The sequence below is a fragment of the Bubalus kerabau genome, chromosome 20, assembly GCF_029407905.1.
Source record: "Bubalus kerabau isolate K-KA32 ecotype Philippines breed swamp buffalo chromosome 20, PCC_UOA_SB_1v2, whole genome shotgun sequence".
Taxonomy (NCBI): Eukaryota; Metazoa; Chordata; class Mammalia; order Artiodactyla; family Bovidae; genus Bubalus; species Bubalus kerabau.
Genome location: NC_073643.1, coordinates 18,924,517 through 18,948,226, shown reverse-complemented (window position 1 = coordinate 18,948,226; position 23,710 = coordinate 18,924,517). Strand labels below are relative to the sequence as shown.

The 23,710-nt window shown below is 37.4% G+C and overlaps 1 protein-coding gene across 1 annotated transcript; it reads left to right on the top strand.

Annotated features, from left to right (window-relative positions):
• The first annotated feature begins 228 nt into the window (after positions 1–228).
• On the top strand, positions 229–22,468 carry THUMPD3 (THUMP domain containing 3). Its single transcript, XM_055558515.1, has 10 exons — positions 229–385; positions 1,826–2,114; positions 3,165–3,242; positions 8,516–8,992; positions 11,033–11,163; positions 13,915–13,984; positions 16,289–16,404; positions 17,403–17,513; positions 18,274–18,397; positions 18,572–22,468. The coding sequence occupies exons 2-10, from the start codon at positions 1,860–1,862 to the stop codon at positions 18,719–18,721; spliced, it is 1,512 nt and encodes a 503-aa protein (XP_055414490.1). The 5' UTR covers positions 229–385; positions 1,826–1,859; the 3' UTR covers positions 18,722–22,468.
• Positions 22,469–23,710: the final 1,242 nt, after the last annotated feature.

Below are 23,710 nucleotides of genomic sequence, written 5' to 3'. Positions count from 1 at the left end.
TTGAACAAATGACGCGTGTGAAGCGCTCACTCAGTGCCAGTGCGGCTAAGCGCTCTCTAAAATTAGTTACAGTGACGACAGGCAACGAGGCCTGCGGCCTTCCCGGTTCAGTTTGCTGAGGACTCAGTCCCCAACCGCAGGGGCTGGCCACCACAGATTCGGCACCACAGCGTACAGACCTTTATACGCATGCTCTTCCCTCAGCGACCTCTCACAGGCTCCTGGCCCCCTGCTCGGAGCCGTTATGGCCGCGCTACCAGACTTCCGTTTCCGGGTCACCGAGGCGGCTTCCGGTAGCGAGACCGGGGCGCGCTAGGCCGGCGGGGTCCAGGAGCCGGAAGGGTCTGCACTGACGGCCGGTTGACCGGACGCTGGGAGTGGCCAGGTGGGGCGCCGCTGACCCTCGGCAGGGAGGAGTGACCTTCGTCTTCCGACCCGGACGGGCACTGGCTGCATTTCACCCCGATCTGCAGTGGATCCCTTCTAATTCCCTCTCCCTGGACTTCACGTGCTCCCAGGGATTCCTGTGATTAGGGCCCTTCGGGTGGGAGTCGGGAGACGTGGGTTTCATTCCCGCCTGCGCCACCGGTTGGCATTCTGACCTTGGCTGGATACGCCCTTCCGTGGGCTTCCGCTCCCTTATTTAGTGATTGTGAGCTCCTTAATGGCAGGAACAATGGGCTTCCCTGTTGACTCAGCTGGTAATGAATCCGCCTGCAATGCGGGAGACCCGGGTTTGATCCCTGGGTTGGGAAGATCCCCTGGTGAAGGGATCGGCTACCCACTCCAGTATTCTGGCCTGGAGAGTCCATGGGGGTTGCAAAGAGTCGGAAACGACTGAGCGACTTTCACTAATGGCAGGAACGGACTTTTATTTGTGTTAGACAGTGTCGCCTGTCCCGGGTACAGAATAGGGACAGTGTAGAAACTCTGCGTCTGCTTAAGTTGTTTTGGATCCCGAAACTGAAAATCTGGCGAGAACTTTTGATCTTCACCTACCAGCTCTCTAGTCCTTTCTAGTCCACCCTGCCTCGCACCGTACCAAATGCTCAGATAAAGGAAATTTCGCTTACAGTTAGTTTCAGATAGTTCACAGATCTCTACTGATGCCCATTCATGTATCTCAGAGCCTGTCCTGTCCTAGGCATTCAAATATTTGTAATCACAAGACAGTAGATGTTCAGTTAATTATTTTTTTAAATGCATGAATCACTATCCATTTCAAAGAGGAAGATATACATCCTTAATTAGCAAGTAGGAACTGGCAGTAGTATGCCATTCTTGCATAAGTCTTTTAATAACCCTACGAGAGAGCCATTATTCATTTCCCATTTGGCAGGTGGGGCAATAGAGGCAATGGAAAATAAACTTATTTTAGGTCATTCAACTTTTGAATGTCCAGGACAAGAATTCAAACCCAGGTCTGAAATTCCAAAGCCCCCTGTTCTTAACTACTAGCTGAAGAAGGATTAAATGTGGAAATATTTTAAAATGTGATCTAGCAACCTCTGTTTTGAGATTAACTTCTGTAGTTATGTGATGACTATCAAGATGGGTGATCTCAAACCAAAAGTTGCATGCTGTGGAAAGACTTATCTGTCTACATTTCTTCCATAGTATCTGTGTTGCTTTTTTAATAATACTGTATTTTAAATCCTCCACTTTGACCCATGTTATTCAGTCCTTATAACTTTGGTGAATACTGATTTGGTTATGTTGGATTGTTCTGCTAGACCTCCAAATTAGATATTTTTAATTATAGTTGAAGTAAGAGGTGATAATGTTTGGGCATTATTTCTTTTTCTTTTCTGTACTACTTTTAAAGGGACTATATTCAGAATCTTGGAAGCACTGCCAATATGTCTGATGTTCAAGAAGCCACTAACCAGCTCCTGGATGTGAATCTTCATGAAAACCAGATGTTTATACAAGTGACTGCAAGTGGCCCCAGAAGTGAGTCTGAGCATCTCCAAGTCACTATTGGTGCCACTGTGCCTACTGGTTTTGAGCAAACAGCTGCAGATGAAGTGAGAGAGAAATTGGGGTCATCATGCAAAATCAGCAAAGACCGGGGCAAGATATATTTTGACATTTCAGTGGACAGTCTGGCTCAGGTTTGAATGAAGCAATATTTAAAATGGCTTTCTAAATAGATGGTTTTATGTTTACTTTCTTAGTTTACAGACCTCTCTGGAATCCTTACTGCTTTTCTTTGCTCTGCCCTATATCAGGTGATTTTAAAGTATTCCTGCATTTTCTGTTGGGTACTGATTTGTAAGTTTGCTTTATTTATTTATTTATTTTTCTTTTAGAATTGATCCTAATATTTCCTGAGGATCAATTCACCAGAAAAAATCCTGTGAGACTCAGGAAGAAATTCTTAGTATCTGTTATTCCTCTTAGAATTTATTTACTTTGGCATGTAGCTGAAATTTAGACTTCAGTATTGAAGCATAAAGGGAGAGATTTTTCTTTCTATCTGTGTCAAATTTATTCATGCTCAAAAGTAATTAGGATCACTGAAAGTGAGAAGTGAAGGTCAGCAAACCGCCATCCATCTAGAGTAAACACTAAGCTGTATCTCATTACCACATAAGCAACATGGGGCCAGGGATTATTGCCTGTGTTTTGGGGGTTTTTTTGGTCAACATTTCCCAAGCTCTTAGTATCTGGCATATAATAGACTCTGTATTTTTCATCCAGTGTTTAGTTAATAACCTCAGCAGCTTTGTAAAGATAGGCACTATCATTATCCTCATTAATCATTAAGCTTAATAATAGGTAATTTGCGCAAGGTTACTTAGCTAATAATCACCAAGCTGGAGATCAGACCCTACACAGTATACCCCAGAGAGCCGTGAGGGCAGAATAAAGCCCCATTTCACTGCTTCATCTTTTCCTTCTGTCCTAACTCTGTTGCCCACAGAATACTTCTAGCTTCTAGTCTTCCATCTGTCTTTTTTCCTTTTCTGTAGGGGAATAGAACCTGATGGGTAGCCGAAAAGATGGGAGGGTAGGGAAATGGGAAAAATTTTAAATACAAATTATATGTATTAGCTGCTTTAAAATCTTTGTATCTAATTTTTATATTTAAATGTTGATAGTTTATGCACTTCAAAAGCTTGCCCAGAATTTGTCTCTTAACATTTTTTTTCCCTACCCAGGTTCATTGTCTGAGATCAGTTGATAATTTATTTGTGGTTGTTCAGGAGTTTAAGGATTACCAGTTCAAAGAAACAAAGGTAAGCTTTCCTAAACATGGAAGCTAATTTTGAGCCATCTTCCCAAAGAGATTATTTCCACTTTTCATATTCTGTGTATCATTTAGCACTGCTGCTTCTTTTATGATAATAGAATACTGGGAGGCTTTTACAGTAAAATCCAGAGATTTGTTGATAATCCATTTTCAAAAGTTGCTTTTAAAAATAATTATTGCAGGGTGTGGGGAATGGGTGAAGGAAGTCAACAGATACAAATTTCCAGTTATAAGAGAACTGAACATGGTGACTGTAGTTAGTAATACTGTACTGCACAGTTTCCAGTTGCTCAGATAGTAGATCTTAAGAGTTGTCATCACCAGAAAACTGTATGGTAACAGATGTTAACTAGACTTGTTGTGGTGATCATTTTCCAGGGTAAATAAATACTGAGTCATTTTGTATATACCTGAGACTAAAATTATATGTTAATTATATCCCATTGTCTTTTAAAGGGGGAAGAATAACAGAACAAAGAAATAAAAATCAGTATTGAAAAACAAAAACTTAACGAGAAATAGAACAAATGATTTGACTTTCTGACAAAAGAAAGGCACCTTAGATGAGCTTTGCTGAAATATATGGATTCAAATAGAATTGTTTCCAGGCTGTGAAGCAAAGAGCAGGCATCAGTTTGTGTCATCTACCAATAACACTTTCTCTCACCATTCTGTTTTTTGCCCTGCTTTCTTCTCTAACTTGTTTTTTGCAATAAAGCCAAAGCAATATCTAAATACTCCTTCAGTTGTTAGGACAACAGCTTTGTTCCTAACGTATTTAGCATCAGATTCCTAAACATTGAGATGCTGCCTAAGCTGAAGGCTGAAAATAGATCACAGTCCGGCTTTAGTATTTTTCCACATTGCTTTTTAAAGGTCTCATTTCCAGAGTCAAATGCTTGAAAACCTTTTTCTTTCAGTTTTATTGCCTATATTAGAAATAATCTTTTTTAAAACTATGATGTGCTGCATGATTGTCTAATTTTTATTTATTGGTAACAGGTTGATTTCCAAAACATCATTCAGAAACCAGTCAAACTGATATGAACCCACAACCTAGAAAAAAACAGATCGAAAAGAATTCAGACTGCAAATAGATGATAATTTTATTAACTAAAAATGTAACTTTTAACACTAGTTTTATAACCCTTCAGCCTTCTAACGGGCATTGCCAACCAAATCATATCTACAAAATTAGTAAATAACAGGCAGGCTGCTGACAATCTTTGCTCTTAAGTATTTCAAAATTTTAATAGCTGATTCTATACATGAATAAATGTTGACATATTTTTAAAATATGTGTCCATCTTAAATTCTTGCCTCTAACCTACTAGGGTATTATTAATAATATTTTCTTAAATTGCCATGTTTTTGCCATCTTGGAATTTGTATTATTTGGGGTATTCTTGATCTCTCTAATTGGAGGTGAATTTGGTATTATGGAGCCATGTTTCCAGAGCTGCCTTCTAAGTAACTGCAAAGCAGGTTACTGATAGAAGTTCCAGAAGAAAACAGCAAGAATTAAAGTAGATTTTCAGATCTCTGCAAGAGCAACTTCTGTTGCATGTGACCGTGAAAAATTGTTAAGCCCTTTGTGGACTTGAGTTGCAACATGCCTCCAGTAGAACTTTGTTTTGTTTGGCTTCTAGTTTTCATTCTATTGACCATCAGTTTTTTCCTTTGTTGCATTATACTTTCGCATGTCTATAAAAACCTGTTAGTTTAAGCATCCTAATGGGTTCTGTATTTTTAAATACTCAGATGATATCATTAATTCTATTAGCTTTTTTATTAACTAATTTTTTTAAAAGGGTAACACCTGTGATTTAAATTGTTTAGCCAGTTTATATATTTATTTAGAACAAAATTGTAAAGATTGAAAAGATATACAGTGAAACATGTTCCTCTGTCTTCATACTATCCATTTCCCTTCTTGAAGGCAACAGTTATTACCAATTTCTTAGATATTCTTCAAGAGATATTTTAATATGTATATTTTTTTTGGCATATTTACACAAATGGAAGTATACTGTACATACTGTTCTGTTCTGTGTTTTTACTTGTCATCTTGGAGATCACACCACTATCATTGTTGGATTTGACTGCATCACAATTTAATCAGTCCCATTTTAGGACATTAGGATTGTCCACACTCTCGTCATTACAGTGGTGCAATGAACATCCTGCATATATCCATGTACATGTTCAGTCTGAGGATCATTTTTCTGTTTGATAAGTTTATCCCATTGATGTTTATTGATATGACAGAAATGTGTGGTCTTGATTCTGTCATGTTTATGTTACACACATTTACCTTTTTAAAAATTTATGTGTTTGCTTTTTCCACGTGCATGTGTTTTAAAATATTTGGAAAGTTTGTGATCTCTCTGTAGCTGTTAACTTTTATAAATACAACTTAATCTACTGTTTACACAGTATTTCTTGAATCTCTACTAAGAGCAGTGGTGAAGTTGGCATATTTTCCACATCTCTCCTTCCTCCCTTTCATCCTCCAGTTTTATAATTTTTCTTGGTGCTGACCCATATGCCTTTAAATCCTTTGAGTATACTTTAAAAAACATTAGCTTTAATTTCTATCCTTTGACCTCAGAGTACAAGAGAAGAAGATATCAGTGTGCTTAAATTACTTGCCATGTTCTGTTAACCTTTCCCTTCAAGGATACATCCCTTTGTAGCATTTACATTCTGTTTTGCTGTCATAATCCCTATGTTTGTTTTTGTTTTAGTCTTTTCGTTAAATTGATTATAGGCACACTGCTTGTCTTTTTGTTACAGGTTTATCTCTTGGATGGCATGAGTTCAGAAATGTTTGTCTTTCTCCTCTATTCTTGATTAATAGTTTGGGTTTAAAATTAGGAGTCATGCTCTCCTTCCTTAAGAATATCATAGACATTGTTCATTTTCTTCTAGCGTGAAATGTTGCCATGGAAAAATCTGAAGCCACCCTGTTATTTCCCCCCCTTATTTGTTGCTTTCTTTTTATTTCTGCTTGATGCCCAGATGATTTTTTTTTCAATCTTTGAAGTCACTGGAATATGTCTCCTTGTTGATAATTCCTAGTTAGGACATGTCAAGCTATAGAGCAAATCATATCCATTTATATTTAAGTTTTCTTGAATTATTTTTTTAATATGTTTTATTTTAAATCCCTTTATCAGGGATAAACCAATTATACATATATAGGATCTCTTTGGACTGTCTTTGATGTTTTCTGTTGTTCTCTCTAGTCCTTTTAAAAATTTTTGCTCATTTTTACTGTATTTGCTTTGTTTCCTTCACATCCCTTACTGTATTTTCATCAGTGGCTTTCATAAGTGGTGCTTTCAATATGGTCTTCATTTTTGCAATGGTTTTGTTTTCTCATTCAACTTTTTCTTTGAACTCTGCAAGCTCCTGTTTCATCTTCTTCTGGCAGCTCCCCTCATCTTTTTCCTGCTTTTATATCTCTTCTTTGAGCTCTTATGTTGCAGAAGTATTTCCTTATTAGATTTTTTTGATGTCATGTCAACATATCTCATCATGGATTTCAGTTGCTTTGTGTCAGTATCTTTCTGGTCACTGGTTGTTTTCTGCTGTTTGTTTTTCTGTCCCTTGCCTCCTTTTTTCCATTCATGTAAGTCTGGTGCTAATAAGTTTTGATAATTGCTTATCCTTGAATGAGGGAGTTCCTTCTTGATGGGAGATTCAGGAACTGTTCCAGGCCAGCAAGAAATCCCCCTGATTCACTGTGAAGTTCCTTCTGGCAAAAGGTTGTGGGTGAATGAGTTCTCCTTTTCCTTCTTTTTTTAAATAGCTTTATTGAGGTATAATTTCCATACCATTTACTGAGTTCTTTTAACCATTCTTTCTCCCTAGCTGGAAAGGTTCAGGAACTTTAAGGTTATTTACTATACAGAGTATTTCTGCACATCTCTATTCTTTCTCTCCAGCAAATAGAGCCAGTCTCTGAGATTCCTTTTTCAGCCTCCATTTCTCTCCTCTGCTGCCTTTGGAAACAAATAAGATTCAGGGAAGCTCCCTCTTGGTGCACACTCTTCTTCCCTGCTTTTCCAGAGAATTTATTTGTTCCTCCTTTGCAGACTGCTTGCCCCTTTGCCTGAGATGTGTAGGTATCCTTCCTCAGGTGTCTTCCTACACCTCTGCTTGAGCTTCCCTGTACTCAGGAATTCTTATGTTAGAATTCTTATTTTCTGGTTCTAGATTAACAGATACCATGTAGATTCTATTACTACTGAGTTGGTGTTTCTGTTGTTCTTTTTCTTGTTGTTGTTGTTTTTTTTTTTTTCTTTTTGGCCATGCCATATGGCATGTGGGATCTTAGTTCCCTAACCAAGGACTGAACCTGCACCCCCTACACTGGAAGCTCAGAGTCTTAACCTCTGGACCACCAGGGAAGTCCCTGCATTTACCTTCTGAGAGGAGCCTTGGTAATGAACCTAATAACTTTAGATGATGCTAAGTTATGTAAAGAAAATAAAACGAGAAGAGAGTGACTTGAGAGTAGAGCAGGTCTCTCAGAAGATGTGCTTTTTAAATTGCTGTTGAATAATGAGAAGGGAGCCAGCAGTGCCGAGAGGCTATGTGAAGCACATACCTTCACATGTGAAGCAGAGCTGGGAAGCTTGGGAGAGATGATCCTGACATGATACAAGAAAAGAAACATAGACAGGAGTTGGGTTATTTGGGCTTTTTAGGGAATTTAAATGTGGGGGGATGTAATAAGCTGTTGAGGTACTTTACACATGATCAGATTTACTTTTTTCACAGATGACTGTAGATACTATTTAGATACTGGATAGATACCTTTTTAATTTTTAAAGTTTGGGTTTTTTCTTTTCAAAAATAGTATGTATACACAGCCACAAAATTAAATAGGAAGTCAGTCATTGAGAGGTCTGCTGCCCTCCCATGTCTCATCCACCCACTTCCCCTCCCTGGAGGTAACCACTGTTAATAGTTCTCATTTGCTTACATTTTAATCTAGAAGCCCAGCTTGTGACCTACCATTCTATCTTGTATTATTCTGTAGTGGCCTTAATTTGTATAAATCTAAATATTCTCAATTAAGACTTTAATTTCCTCAGTTACAGGCATTATATTATTTACTCTTTTGTCCTATACTCCTGCCACCCCCAACAGTGGTTAATGTAGTCCATAGGCAAAGTAGGAGTTTATTTGTTCAATTAAAGTGTTAAGAAATGAATGAAATTAATGGATTTCATTCTCTGTCTTTTATAGGAAGAAGTTCTAAAGGATTTTGAGGAATTGGCTGGGAAGCTTCCATGGTCAGACCCTTTAAAAATATGGAAAATTAACACATGTTTCAAGAAAAAAAAAACAAAGCGCAGAAAGATAAATCCGAATTCAAGTAAACAGAAGATTGATAATGGACGAGGAGACACAACAGTTGAGAAGGATGTTAAAAAAGAGTTAACTAACAGTGTCTCAGATTCACAGATCTCAGACTGTTATGAAAATCCAGCCATCAAAGAGGAGGTATCAACATCAATAGGTGATGATTTGACATCTTGCAAAGATAAGACTGAGGAAAACTCAAAAGAAGAAGCTGATCCGGAAGTGCTGAAGTTTAGAGTCACATGCAACAGGGCAGGAGAGAAACACTGCTTTTCCTCAAATGAGGCAGCAAGAGATTTTGGGGGTGCTGTTCAAGATTATTTTAAATGGAAGGCTGATATGACCAACTTTGATGTGGAGGTAAGTGCATGTTCTTACTGTGATGATTCAAGAAGGTTGTCATAACAAATTTGTAGAATTTTCAAGACTTAAGTCTTATGGACAATTAAACTGAGGTCACAAAGTTAATGGGGTATCATTAATAAGAGTATGAGCAATGGAGACAGAGCCAAATCCAGATTTGTACTCCATAACTGTGTAGCTTAGGACAGGATATTCTGTCTGAGCTTCCATTTCGAACTGCAGCCAATAACACTTCATACCTATATGTCCTAAAGGTTAAATGAGATTATGCTTTTGAAGTATCTGGAGTGATACCTGGTCTATACTTCATGCGCAGTAGGTGGGGGAGCTATTGAGACTTGAGTTTTCTAATTTCTAACCTAGTGCTTTTTCTAACATGGTGTGGACACATTCAGATTATAAAATTCAAAAGAATTAAAGTAACTGTTTTGTTGTTGTGTGTCTTGGTTGCAGACTTTGCTACTGAAGTAGAGTATATTTTTAAAACAAACCTTGACCTTCTAAAATGAGGACATCATTGCTAACACTCATCCTGGAGCCGGCTCTCCTCTTTCTTAAATTGCGCTATATTCCCAAGCTCAGATCCTCCTTTTTAACATGCTCACTCTCCTTGGTCTCAGTCTTCTGCTATATGGGTGATTCCATGTGGGCCATACTGACTAATCTTTCCATCTCCAACAGTTTAAAGGCCTCTAGCAGCTGATGTTTTTACTGTTGCTTTAGGGACACTTGAATCCGGGGCAAGTTGTTATTCTTGTTATTTTTGCACATCAAATTGGAAGAACAATTCCTCATTCCTTTTTCCTTGTAACAGCTGTTATGATGATGAACAGGCTGACTAGAACAGTGATGTCCAGAGTTAGCAAAAGGGCTCAGAGGACAGATTCGGGAGCTGTACTACCTGGGTTTATTTATTTATATTATTTGGCTGTGCTGGCTCTTAGTTGCAGCATGTGGGGTCTTTGGTTGTGACATGTGAACTCTTAGTTGCAGCATGCAGGATCTAGTTCCCTGACCAGGAGTGGAGCCCGGGCCCCCTGCCTTGGGAGCGCAGAGTCTTAGCCTCTGGACCACCAAGAAAGTCCCACTACCTGGGTTTAAATCCCAGTTTATGAGCTGTATGACTTTGGGCAAGTAAAAGTGACCTCTTTCTGTCTTAATTTCCTTATCTATAAGAGGAGGAGGATAATATCTAGCTCAGAGGGGGTAAATATGAAATGAGGTAACAAATATAAAGTGTGTAGAACAGTGGTTTGCATAGAGCCAGGTGTTAACTATTGCTGTTGAGATCATGATGAGGAAATTTGAGGTGGAAGATGGGAGAACTCATTTTTCTTTTATTTGAATAGTTTATATTTAACTGTGTGTTAGAAAAACTATAACTAGGACCAAATAAATTTTTTCACAGGCATTACTTATGAGTCAAATTTTTTTAAAGTACTAAGAAAATAATAGGTGTTAAGCATATGTGGCCTGGCATTAACAGTTGGTTAATCTAAATGAAGGGTATAGTTAAGAGTTCATTGTGCCAGTATTCTTCTAAGCATTTCTATATGTTTGGAATTTTTTCCCCCAAAGTTAAAAAATTTTTAAATGAATTTTAGAAGCCTGGAAACCTTCAAAATATGTTTCTCTTATAAAAATCAGAGGAAATCTGGTTATACCTAACTTGTGAAAACAGTGAATCGAAAGGAGAATAAAATAATTCTAAAATAGTATATACTGAAATGATTTCCTTTATATGAACCTCAAGAAAAAATAATTTATCATGATAGTGGTCAGATTAATGACAGTCTGGGATGGGTACTGACTTAGAGGGCAAGAAAAACTATCTTTTGCTGGGTGGTGGTTACACAGCATGTACATGCAAAAATTCACTGCACTACATACTTAAGATTTGTGCATTTTACTGTATGCAAGGGATACCTCAGTAATAAAGTAACAGAAATTAATTAAGCCTCAAATTTTAAAATCTTAGTAATAAGTATAACTTGAACTCTCTTAAAGCTATTTTATTCTGTCTTATTTTATTTGTAGGTTCTTTTGAACATCCATGATAATGAAGTTGTTGTGGGCATTGCGTTGACAGAGGAGAGTCTCCACCGAAGAAATATCACACATTTTGGACCCACAACTCTTAGATCTACTCTTGCTTATGGGATGCTCAGGTAGGACAATGAGTTAGCCTTGTAGTTTCAAGGGACACTTGGCTTTGAATTTTCCCTTCAAAATCTTTTGTGAGGTACTGTGTTAGAATCTAGTAGATAAAGAACAGGATAAAATGTTAAAGATCTCTTTCTTTGTATCCAATGTTGATTCCTTGAGATTCTGAAAAGATCACATAATTAATATCTCAATTTTCTTGATTTAAAATGAGAATGATAGTTTCCATCTGCCTTTTGAATGTAGTTGTCACATTTCTGTTTAGAAAGGATATATTCCATGTTGAGAAATAGAACAAATTTTGTTCTGTTTCATTTCTGTGCAGTGAAGCAGATGGATAGCAGTGATTTCATAAATGTGTATAATGTATAAATGAACACGGAGAGCTTTTACTTATATGTTAAAATTCTATACTCACAGAAACCCAGGAATCATCCTGGAATTTTCTACTTTTCAAAGAACAAAACGGCTTGCTTTCTTCTTTGCCTGTTCCCCTTTGACTGGGTGTTTCTTTCCACCACTAGGACAAGATGTCTTCCCTAGGTTTCTGTTTGCCAGACTGCAAAATGGGTTTGATGTGAGACTTAAAGGATTATGAGTGAGGAATAAATGCAGAAACAGATGCAAAATACCTGTTACATACAGTACCTGGCATACCTGGTAGTTAATTCTATTTCCTTGTCTTCCAATCTTTGCTTCCTCTCTTCCCCTGCTCATCCTTGGAATCCTAGTTCAACACAATTGGAACCTGTCAATTCAATGACAACAGTAGGAAAACTGGGCCCATTTGATTAAGGAAGAGCTCCTAGTCATCATTCATTTAACAAACATTTATTATCTACTAAAGGCATTATGGTAGGAGCCAGGAATATAGAGAATTATGGGTGCAACTGTTAGAAACCTAAATAAGCTAGTTTAAGATTTAAAAAAGTGATGATTGTGTGGGAGTGGGAATTAATAGCAAAATACTGAGATGTCTTGGGGAACCCACAGAAAAACTGAAAGCCATGTCTTAAGAAAAGTAGGATCCTGGTCTTAGAGAAAACCACCAGAAACCTAGACAGTCACTTTTATCTCCCCTGGGAGCTCATGGGCTCTTGGCTCTACTTATCTCTATAAATGGCTCCCGCTCATCTAAATTTATATGTTTCCAATTTTAAATAAACAGGGTTTCTAGCTCTTTGTTCCCAACAGTTAGAAGAAGAGAGAATCTGATTGACAGTTTCAGTCATGTGTTTACTCAGACCCAGCAACAGTGGCTGGGAGTACAGAGTTGCTTACTCCCAAGAGGGTTGCCAAGGATTCTGTTGCTCTGTGTTTTTAGGGGCAGGAATGGGGAAGTAGAGCTGGACAGTTCAGTTCAGTTCACTTGCTCAGTGGTGTCAGACTCTTTGCAACCCCATGGCTTCCCTGTCCATCACCTACTCCCAGTGCCTACTCAAACTCCTATCCATTGAGTCGGTGATGCCATCCAATCATCTCACCCTCTGTCGTCCCCTTCTCCTCCTGCCTTCAATCTTTCCCAGCATCAGGGTCTTTTCCAACGAGTCGGTTCTTCGCATCAGGTGGCCGAAGTATTGGAGTTTCAGCTTCAGCATCAGTCCTTCCAATGAATATTCAGGACTGATTTCCTTCAGGATTGACTGGTTGGATCTCCTTGCAGTCCAGAACTGTGGTGTTGGAGAAGACTCTTGAAAGCTGGACAGGTGTTACAATAAGAATCCAATATTAAAGCAACTATGGTGGTTTAGTTGCTAAGTTGTGTCCGACTCTTGCGACCCCATGGACTGTAACCTGCCAGGCTCCTCTGTTCATGGGATTCTCCAGGCAAGAACATTGGAGTGGGTAGCCTTTCCCTTCTCCAGGGGATCTTCCCAACCCAGGCATCAAACCCGAGTGTCCTGCATTGCAGGCAGATTCTTTATCAACTATAAAGCAACTATACTCCAATATAAATTAATTTGAAAAAGGAGTCCAGTGTTAGTCCTCAGGAATCTCAGTTTTGTGAGGGAGAACCATAATAGAATGTGGAAAGAATAGTAGGACAAAAGAAGGAAAGAAGAACTCTGTCACCTGTCTGAGGAGATATTTCATAGAGTAACATTTAAGCCACTAACAGTAATGCCTCTAATTCTGACTCTGTCACCTATTAGCTTTGCATCCACAGATGGATGGGTTTGCGTCAGCTTATCTGTAACTGAGAATAATAATAGTAACCTATCTCACAAGGCTGTTAAAAGGATTAAAAGAGATAATGCATGCAAAGAACTTAATTCCATGCCTGGCAAATACTAAGAGCTGAAAACTAAAGTAGTTATTTTAATAGCAACCTTTATTGTCCTTAAAAGTAATTAGGAAAGGAATCCTGAATGAGTAATTGCCAGTAAACTTGTATTGATACATGTTGTACTTGACACGTTTGAGTTTTCAATGTAACAACACAAGTTTATATACAGAATAACAGGTATTTTCTAAAAGCTTATGTACATACACACACATGAAAAGATCTACAAGCCAAATTCCATTCAAAGTGAAATAGAGATTTTGGACGATAGAGGACTTTTAGTTATGTGTAATTTTTTTTAAGTGCGAGGCTATAGACTCAACATATAGTTACAAATTTATCTTTAAAATAAATACTGATTGTTGTTTCTTCAGGCTGGCATAACAGACCTGTGATCTGACAGCATCAGGAATAGTTATTGTGAGTGTCTTGGCTGTTGACATCTGTTCACATAGGCTGTTTTCTTCTCTAGGCTCTGTGCACCTCAGCCCACTGATATAATAGTTGATCCGATGTGTGGAACGGGGGCAATACCAATTGAGGTAATAACTTTCCTTTAGCTTTTAGATAAGAAAGTGATGCATCCAGAATGTTCTAGAACTAATGGGTAATGACCAAGGTTAAGTCCATGGACCCAAGATTTGAGTGAATTACACTAGTAAAGCTGGGACTTTTGTGATAACGATGTAGCCACTTATTATAAATAGCCAAGGACTAGGTTTTAGATTAGAAGTCATGTTTATTCACTGGATTACAGAGAAGGCTGAGAATTACAAACTGATGCGTCCCATTTCTGTAGACAAACGGGTAGACTTGAACAGAAAAGGTAATTGAAGGCACAAGCATAAACTGGAAGAGGGCATTTAATCTCTATAAAGTGAGATTATGTTTCTTAATCCACTTAGGTTCTTGAGGGAGTAAGTATAGTAGTATGATGGGGAAACCTAGGAACATTATTTCGATTTTTTAGGACGTTTAGCAAGGTTACGAAGTTTAAAAAAAAAAAATACCATCACATTGAGAGGACTCAAAAACTACCTAAAGCAAAGCAAGGAATGGAAAGGCATTTTCTAAGTGGAGAGCATTTAACAGGAGAGTTTGCTTGAATCATTGTTATTGAATCAGTATTATCTAAACTTTTATAATTGAGAAGAGGGCACTCCCAGTAAAATTGCTTAAACTTGTGAAACATAGCAAGTTCCTTAAATATAGTATATGTAAAGCCAAGGGGAAGAAACTTCAAGGAGATACCACAGATTCTGAGTGAGCAGAAACTGGACACATGAACAAATCCAAAGCAACCTACAAAGGGAAAAATAATCCAGAGTGCACTTAGGAAAGGACATTTGCCACCTGGGAATTAGGATCCCAGAAGGAAATCACAGTAGTCCAGATGATTGCTGTTTTCTGCTAGTATCAACTAGAGAAATTTACTCTGGCTCAGGAGCCACACAGAGGAAAATCCGTTGTTGTCGCAAAAAATTCTGGAAACAAAGCAGAGTGCTCTCCAGCTTTGAACCATGATGTGAATGTTGTCTGGAATAGCAGTGAAGGTCAGTACATGTCAAGAAATACACAACTAGAGCTAGAGACAGTCCAGAAGAGCCCCTGGCACCGCTGATAGAAAGAAAATGTTTGAGGCCCTTCCATGTAGGGATAGACCTGAGAATGTCAATGTAGAAGAACCTAGGCTGATATATGATCCAAAGAATGAAATTATGAAAGGAATTTACAGGTTATAGAGACAGTTTGTTCACCAAAGTCTAAAATATTTAATTTAGAATACTCCCTTTAAAACTTGGAAGTACTACAAAACCTTTGTCTTTCAGGAGCTGAAAATCTACATAAATAGGTTTAGAAGAAAAAATGAATATTGGGCAATCAGAAATCTTACCTGAGGCTTTCATCAAAGTCTTCATCCTCCTCCCAACATCACCCTTCTCCATTACCCTCAAGGGTCTGGGCAAAAGAAAAAGCTGTGAAGCACTGTGTCCATGGATGAGGGGGTATTACTGTTTACCAAGAAAGAGGTGCTGTTATTCATCCCTAAACCAAGGGCAGAACTGTTGTGCTTTCATGTCAGAAGCCTGTTAATCTGCACAGAACATTGTTCATGCCCAGGGCAGTGTGCCACCTCACTGCACAAATAATACGAAAAGCTCAGGGTTTATGTTCTGTTGACATATTTTAAACTTACAAAATCCTTTCAAGAATATAGTGGTTATCATTCAAAAGCCCATATAATGAAGATTACACTTCATTTAAATTCTTAAGTATTCGTTTCTCAGATTATATAAAAATCCCATAATCACAAAAGGGTATAGGTTAGTCAGTTTGATTTGATTAACTTTTTCAAAGTACATTTAAAGTCTGCAAGGCCTCCTGTGTGGTAGAGAGTACTGGGTGAAGGATTAAATAACATACCAGACCTATCCTTAAGGAGTTCCCAGGTTTGTTGAGGAGCAGATAGGTACAGAAGTATGAAAAAGGGAGAAAGTACAGTGTGCAGATATATGTACAAAGTGCTTTTGGAGAGGCAAATGAGACAGGTTGGAGAGCTGGGGTGGACATCAGAGGGCATGACGTTTGAGCTGGGACTTCAAAGATGAGTGAGAGTTGAGCAAACAGAAAGAACAGGAGGATGTTTCAAGCAAGGGAAGTAGCAATGTTGACAGCATGCAGTGTTTTGCCACTTTAGAAAAGCATTGGATTATTGACTTGGATTGTCTTGAATACTGACAAGTGGTTGAAATGATTTTACCTTTAATCATTTTGGGGTTTTCTTTTTTTTTTTTTTTTTTGCAGTTTGCTAATTCTGTTTTAATAAATACTCTTTTGTCTTTTAGGGGGCTACAGAATGGTCTAACTGTTATCATATTGCTGGTGATAATAATCCATTGGCTGTGAATAGAGCTGCAAATAACATCTCATCTTTATTGACCAAGATCCAAGTTAAAGAAGGGTAAAAATTTAAAAGATTTTGTAGCATCACTTAGATAATCAAATTTCATATTGGCTTTATGAATTAATACAACCAGTGCATTGTGACATTATAACCAAATATACATACTGAGAGACTCCATTTAAAGTTGACTGAAACTAATTTATATTTTTAAAATATTTTAACTATAATTTCCTTTACCCTAATGCAACTATTTAAATTTCTGTCTTCCTTCTTATTCCTATATCTTCTTTTCCACATAGAAGAATTACATAGATTCATTTTAATTTTGTAAGTTTTCCATCATGCATGCAGCCATCTAGCTGGGGACTTAACAGAGGCACAAGCGATCTTGTCTCTGGAAATGTCTTATTCAGTAGGTAATGTAGTTTGGAGAAGGCACCCCATGCAGGGGTGAGAGAAGGGGCCTTAGCCGTCCTCCCAGGTCTCAGGGAAGAGGAAGATGGCAGTGGTGCCCTTTTGTCTGAAACTTAACTGAATACAAACAAGGAATTCAATCTTGTGCTAAATGTTACAGGAATTAGAGAAATCCAGGGGGAAAAGTCACCTAATACCAAATATTTGCCTGTCCCACCCATATAATCTTTAATGTCTTCTTATTGGAATGCTTCAGGACCACTTTTGATGATTTCATAGTCTTGCAGGACCACGTGTATCCCAATATTTGATTCATTCAGACTCATAAGTCATTTTTTCATTTCAAAATCTATTCTTATAAAACAAGTACATATTAAAATATTAATATTTTCTTATGCAATTAAAGTTGAAAATCAGTCTTAATTTCTAAATTTACTTGTTCTTACATATTATCATTATAAATGTTTTAGCTTATGATCTGTGCTTTCCACATACATGCTACCTTAAACATTTTTACTAAGTTGCAGATGTTGTCACTGATTTCATTTTAATTTTTGGATACTGTATCAGTCTCTTGAGAAGTCTTTTTTTAATTTCATTCTTCAGGATATGTTGAAGCACCTTTTCTTTTGTCCCCACAGCAAACTGCCCTTGGCCTTGCCCATAGATACTATTCAGTGGGATATCTGCAACCTGCCACTAAGAACTGGCTCTGTAGACATTATTGTAACAGACATGCCATTTGGAAAAAGGTGAGACTTCTAAAAAATGAGTTTTACTTTCATTTGTTATTATATTAGTACCCACATATCTTCTAAATCTGTTGTATTTTCTTTTGAGCTTATTCTGTCAGAAATCGATTTCTTTTAGGAGACTTAGGTTTTTACTTCCTTTAACAGTATGATAGATTCACCCATTTTGTTTCTTCTGAGAACTCAGAAGTGTATTAACTACACTTTGATCCTGACCATCACAGGAGGTTCATCCACTTTGTAGCCCACTGTTGAATTACATTAATACTTCAGAGAAAGGTTGAGAAAATCTCAGGCTGTTTTTTAATCACTGGTTTATGTGGCTTCCCCAGTGTTTCAGCTAGTAAAGAACCTGCCTGCCAATGAAGGAGATGCAGGTTGGATCCCTGGGTCGGGAAGATCCCCTGGAAAAAGAAATGGCAACCCGCTCCAGTAGTCCCATTGTGCTGTAGACTCCGACACCACTGAGCATACATGCATTTTGGTTTATATAACTGCTTATACTAAGACAACCTATATTAACTATTATAGTTGTCAGTTTCTTTTACCCTTAACCAGTTCATCCCATTCAAGATTCTAAGCAATTTACTAGTCTGATCATTTAATTGACACATAAATGGCAAAGCTGTGGTTTTAAAAGGCAACTTTTTTCATACTTCAGCATTTTCTTATTGCAATGAATTTTTAAGAACTTCTCATATACAGTCCTAGCTACTTACCTTTTGCAAAAGTAAGTGACTTATTCGACCTCCTGTTATAGGATGGGCTCCAAGAAGAGAAACTGGAACCTTTATCCAGCTTGCCTGCGGGAGATGAGCCGTGTCTGCAGACCAGGGACAGGCCGAGCTGTACTACTGACTCAGGACAAGAAATGCTTTGCCAAGGTGCTCTATGTTAGCGCAAAACCTCAGCCTGTGACAAACTTGGGACCTTTTTAATTAGACTTGGGGATATTTGAGTCGGATGTATTTTCTCTTCTCCCAGTGTTTTTTACTAAGACCTCTGGGTGGTAGAGAAGCAGTTATCAGCTAATTACTTTTCTTTTTGTGTATACACAGGCATTATCTGGAATGGGACACCTATGGCGGAAGGTGCATACTGTTTGGGTTAACATAGGGGGTCTTCATGCTGCAGTTTATCTCCTGAAACGTACACCTCAAAGTTTTGTTCATCCTTCAGAACAAGATGGAGAAAGATGTCCTTGGTAATACAAAGATTGAAAATGATTACTAATATCTGCGCTTCCTGACACTGAAAATATCAGCACAAAGAACTTGCTTTAAGAGAAAAAACAGTATTAATCAAAGATTTGGTATAAATCTCTTCACCATAGTTAGGAAAAGGTATAAATGGAATAAGTCTTACAAGAAAGTAGAGCTTTTCTTTGGCACTGTTTGAAAGGGGTAGTTGAGCAATTAGTACTTTTCTTAAAAGGCTCTAAAGATGCTAAGCCTACTAAAATGCTCCAGGATTTGGGTTTAGAACATTTTCAGGCTTTGTAACAGCTCCTGTTTTCCACTGTAGGTAGAAAGCTACTCTGGCCTCATGGAAAGGCAGAGAGCCTAATCAGAGCATGAGGTTACATTTCATTGCCTGTGCAGCTTTGCTGTTTAGTTGCTCAAGTTTTTTACATTAGTTTCTAAAAATGAAGCGTTATTATGCTTTGTAAAATAGTGTTTGTTCCATGACAAGCTAAATCTTATATAAGTCTAAGACTTATAGTTTATTATCTGCCTTAAAATTTATAACATCAGTGAATAAGATTAACACATTAATCTGAAGATAGACACTCCTATTTGTAAATAGCAGCAAATGCAATGGTAAATGAAAGAAGGGACCAACAAGCCATATTTAAAGAAATTTTATTTTTTTCTTTCAGTACACAGAGGTGATGCTTTTCAAAATCAGACATAAACCTGTCAAAAGTATTTTTGTTGGCTTTTCTAAAGGACTAGATAACTGATGAATTAACAACTTCACGCAAGTCCTTCTGTTATTTTTCTCAGTCACTCTGCTGTGCCGTGCTTAGTTGCTCAGTCATGTCTGACTCTGACCCCATCAACTGTAGCCCTTCCAGACTCCTCTGTCCATGGGGCTCCAGGTTCCATGCCCTCCTCCAGGGGATCTTCACGACCCAGGAATTGAACCAGAGACTCCTGCATTGCAGGTGGACTCTTTACCAGCTGAGCTACCATATATGCTTTTCTAGTTGCAGAAAGTCCTTCCCAAAACAGTGGAAAATGAAATAACCTAAAAATTAAGTCTTATGAAACCAGTGCTTCCCTGGGACAGATTAGATGTGGAGTTTTATGTGTGATTCTGTATTCAGTTTATTTTGGAGTTTCTGGCTACATGCAGCTTAGATTTTTCAGTGCCATATTAGTTACATAAGAGTGCTATTCATAATTAACTTTTGATGTCTCATCTAGAATAAAAGGACAGCGTTTATTTCCTTTGAAAGAAAAGTTCAGATTAGCAGCGTAATCCATAGTCCTTGTATGGTTTCTCTCTGATGTACCTCCCATTTGAGTATGAATTGGAAATGAGACATTGATAAGGGTCTTATATCCTAGACTGGAGTTTCTACCATCATCAGAATGCACAGTTGCACTACTATAGGTTCAACATAAAATCTTTCACCTCACAAAATAAACTGTTCAAACCGTTTAAAACTGTTAGTCTGCAGTCCACAGGACTAGAGTTCAAGGAACATGTCTGTTTTCTTTGCTGCTTACCAAATGCCTGACAGACACATTTACCTACCAGCATGGACATTTAATATCTGTTGAACATAACAGACATTTTTGCATATTGGCTGTTCTTGAGTATATCAAATTTGTGCCAGATCTATCATAGCTTTAGTCCTATTAAATACCATTATAAAAACATGAACAGATTGGTTTAAGATGATATAAGTATGTAGTGAACACTGTAATGGTTCGTCCTCTTCCTCCCTAGTATTGTTTTGTAATCTGGGGACAGGAACAGGAAATGTGCTACGTGAGGGACTCAGGAAAGCTGAGAATGAGTTATACATGACACTGCCACCTACTAGTTGTGTGATCTTGGTTTTTAACTTTTGAAGTGGGCCTGCTGCACCATGGTAATGTGAAAAGATGGGGAAGGTAATCTTAATAATCTGAACAAAAAAGACTTGAGGTAACCGACCAGACATTCAATATATTTTAGAGGGGGGGGAGAGAAATAACAGACACTGAGACAGATTTTTTTAGTTTAATGAAAGGAAAGGAAGATGGTTATCTCTCAGACTGACAATGTACTAGTGGCTAGAGAGAGAAACATTTGTTTAAACATTTCTTTTCAAATGGTAGTAAGACTTTTAGAAAATTTTAGATTCTTAACATACCAATGTCAGACATGGTTCAAGTCTGCACTACAAGGACTGTAAAGTGAAAAAAAAGGAAGTATTTTAAAATGTCTATCAAATGCCTAAAGTACATTAATGCCCACAAGTGTGTATTATTAGTGAGTTAGGCAGAGAAAAGCCTTTTCCAAGTTCAGGTGAAGTGTTATGTAAGAATATAAAGTTTGAAAATTCTAGGACAAAAAATCAAATTATTATACCTTGGTTACATTTTTAAGTTCAAGAGAAACTCTCCTGTACCAAATTTTTAAATGTGCACAATGTGGAAAAAACTATAAGAAGCTTGCTATATCAACCCTCATACCTTTGTCCTAAGGCTAACACATATACCCATCAGTTATGAAGTAACAACTGTTTAATTATATATTCCATGATCAAAGAAATTTTTACTGGAAAGGAAGATGGTGTTTTTGTTTTCCCCAAGCCCAAGTTTTGAATTTCCAACTATCTACTGTTATTTGCCCTTTCTCTGTATGTCCTACTTTAAACTCAACATGAACCTCTTTCCCCACTAAAGCCTGCTCCCTGTCCTAGCATGCCCATCCTCCCAGGAATCCACATTTAACTCTGGGAGCCACTGTAAACTACAATGACATATTCAACAGGTATGAATGTTTATATATATACACTATGCTATAGCATGTTTCTTCTCAGGAACCCTTTACATTCTTAAAAATTCAGGGCCCCAAGTAGGTTTCTTTACCAGTATCTTACCATATTAGATTAAAAGGAGAAAAAAAGATTTCAGTAACAAATAACATTTTCATAGAAGAAACTATTTTCCACAAAGACTAGCAATGTTGTGTATTTTTGTAATTCAGTTCTCTGAAATCTCTGCCTTAAGAGAAGGCGCTATTAGAAGCTGGATTTTTACCTCCTGCATTCAGTTGGTTGAAATGTTACTTATTTGCAATTTTGTTATTTTATGTATTGCCCATGTAGAAATGACTGGCTCACCTTAGTTATAGAAATATTCCAAGTGTTGGCCCAGCTTATTACATAGTAGCTAAAATCATTACATTAAAAAAACACTAAGTACCGAAAAGATGTCAAGCTCCTTTAAGTTTTCCAAAAGTTCCACTTTTCACTTCCAAATTTGAAATTTCATCATTGATACCTGCTGTCAGTTGTTTTCCCTGAAAAAAAGCTCACCTCCATCATACTCAGAAAAATGTCTGCCAAACAGCCAACTCTACAAAAATTTGACAGTCATTCTTTTGAGTAAAATTGGTGTTCTAAGAAAACAGGAGCTAATTCAGCATGCAGTTCAATTGCGTATTTTTTCTTGAGACAACCAGAGTACTTGAGCATGTAGCAGAAGCACCACAAGTAAACTTTCCATTTCATAACGTAGGTTTTTGGCCCAGATTTAAATAAATAAATTTACTGTTTTCACAAGGACATCATTAAATGAAACATGAAACTCTGACCACTACACTGCAAATGGGTGGCAGTAAAGAATGACTGCTAGTTTGGTGCCACTGTATTTTGCCAAATGCTGGCAGTTTTAACCACCTTTGCTTTTCAACATGAGTGAAAATATCAGAATAAACAGATTTTAAAGTTATTCAACACTTTGTCTCAGGAAATGTTGTGTTTATTGTGCAGCACGTAGGACAGTCTGACGCTGCTGCTTGCACAGCCATGTTTGTAGATTCATCCACTGTAAGGCGTTAAGTATATTTCTACGGATGAGATATTCACACACTTCATTCATGTCTGACCACAAATCTTACACTGCATTGTTAAAGAGTAGCATTACCATGATTTCTTATTTTTCATCCCACACATATTCAGGAGCATCAGCTATCTGTAAAGTTTCTCTACTACCATGTATGTACGTTCCTTCAGCCAATGCCATATAGTAACTTGTCCTTTAATATACTTCAGTAGATTTTTATTATAGTTTTTTTGGAATCGATTCTCCCTCAAACCACTGTGAAATATTAATCTTTTTAGCATTTTCAGACATAGATGGTATAGTTGTGGGTTGAACATGTAGTCTTACAACCAGTCTTTTAAGCCAATGATTCATTCTTAAATAAGAAAAATATAAATTGATTTTGAGAAAATTTATATTCTAAAATTGTGATTCAATATAAGTTTATAAGTTGTAAGAAAATATTTAAAACCTTATTTCACAACAAGACAACAGAATGTATTCATGTTCATGCTTAGGCACAAAGTCTACAGGATTTTATAACTATATAATACTGAGGTTTGCTGGGATTTTGAAGGTATAACCTAAAGAGTGAGTTCATACTTAAACCTACCACCTTAGGAAATTATGGAAAATTGAAGAATATACAGCACCATTCAATTAACATCAGTGATGACATCACCACATATCATGTAGCCTCTACGCACTTGTGAGAATAAGTTAAAAGGGTTAATGAGTTGAAAAGGTTGTTTCATTTTAGTATAGTATATCTGCTACATACAAATGAGTTTCATTCGGAGAGCACACTGGTGAGTCTAATTTGTTCATAAGTATACCAAAGTTAGCCTAGGTACCTAACTAACACAATTGACTATATCGTACTATACTGTAACAGGTTTATAATACTTTTCACAGCAACATTAATACATAAACATTTTTAATCTTATAATACAGTACCCTGAAAAGTACAATAATATAGTGCAAGGGCTGGCATCGAGGGAACAGGCAAGAGTTACTGACTGGAGCGGGGAGAGGAGGTGGGAGATAGTAGAGTTGAAGGTTATCAGCAATAGGAGATGGAAAACAAGCTGCAATTTCTCTCACACCTGACCTGGATGGCACAAGTTGTTTCCTTGCTGGATTCAATTCTAT

Coding starts and splice junctions, on each gene's coding strand:
- THUMPD3 (XM_055558515.1), top strand. CDS start 1,860: ATGTCTGATGTTCAAGAAGCCACTAACCAGCTCCTGGATGTGAATCTT. Junction 8,993..11,032: donor TGACCAACTTTGATGTGGAG/GTAAGTGCATGT, acceptor TTTTATTTGTAG/GTTCTTTTGAACATCCATGA. Junction 11,164..13,914: donor CTTGCTTATGGGATGCTCAG/GTAGGACAATGA, acceptor TTTCTTCTCTAG/GCTCTGTGCACCTCAGCCCA.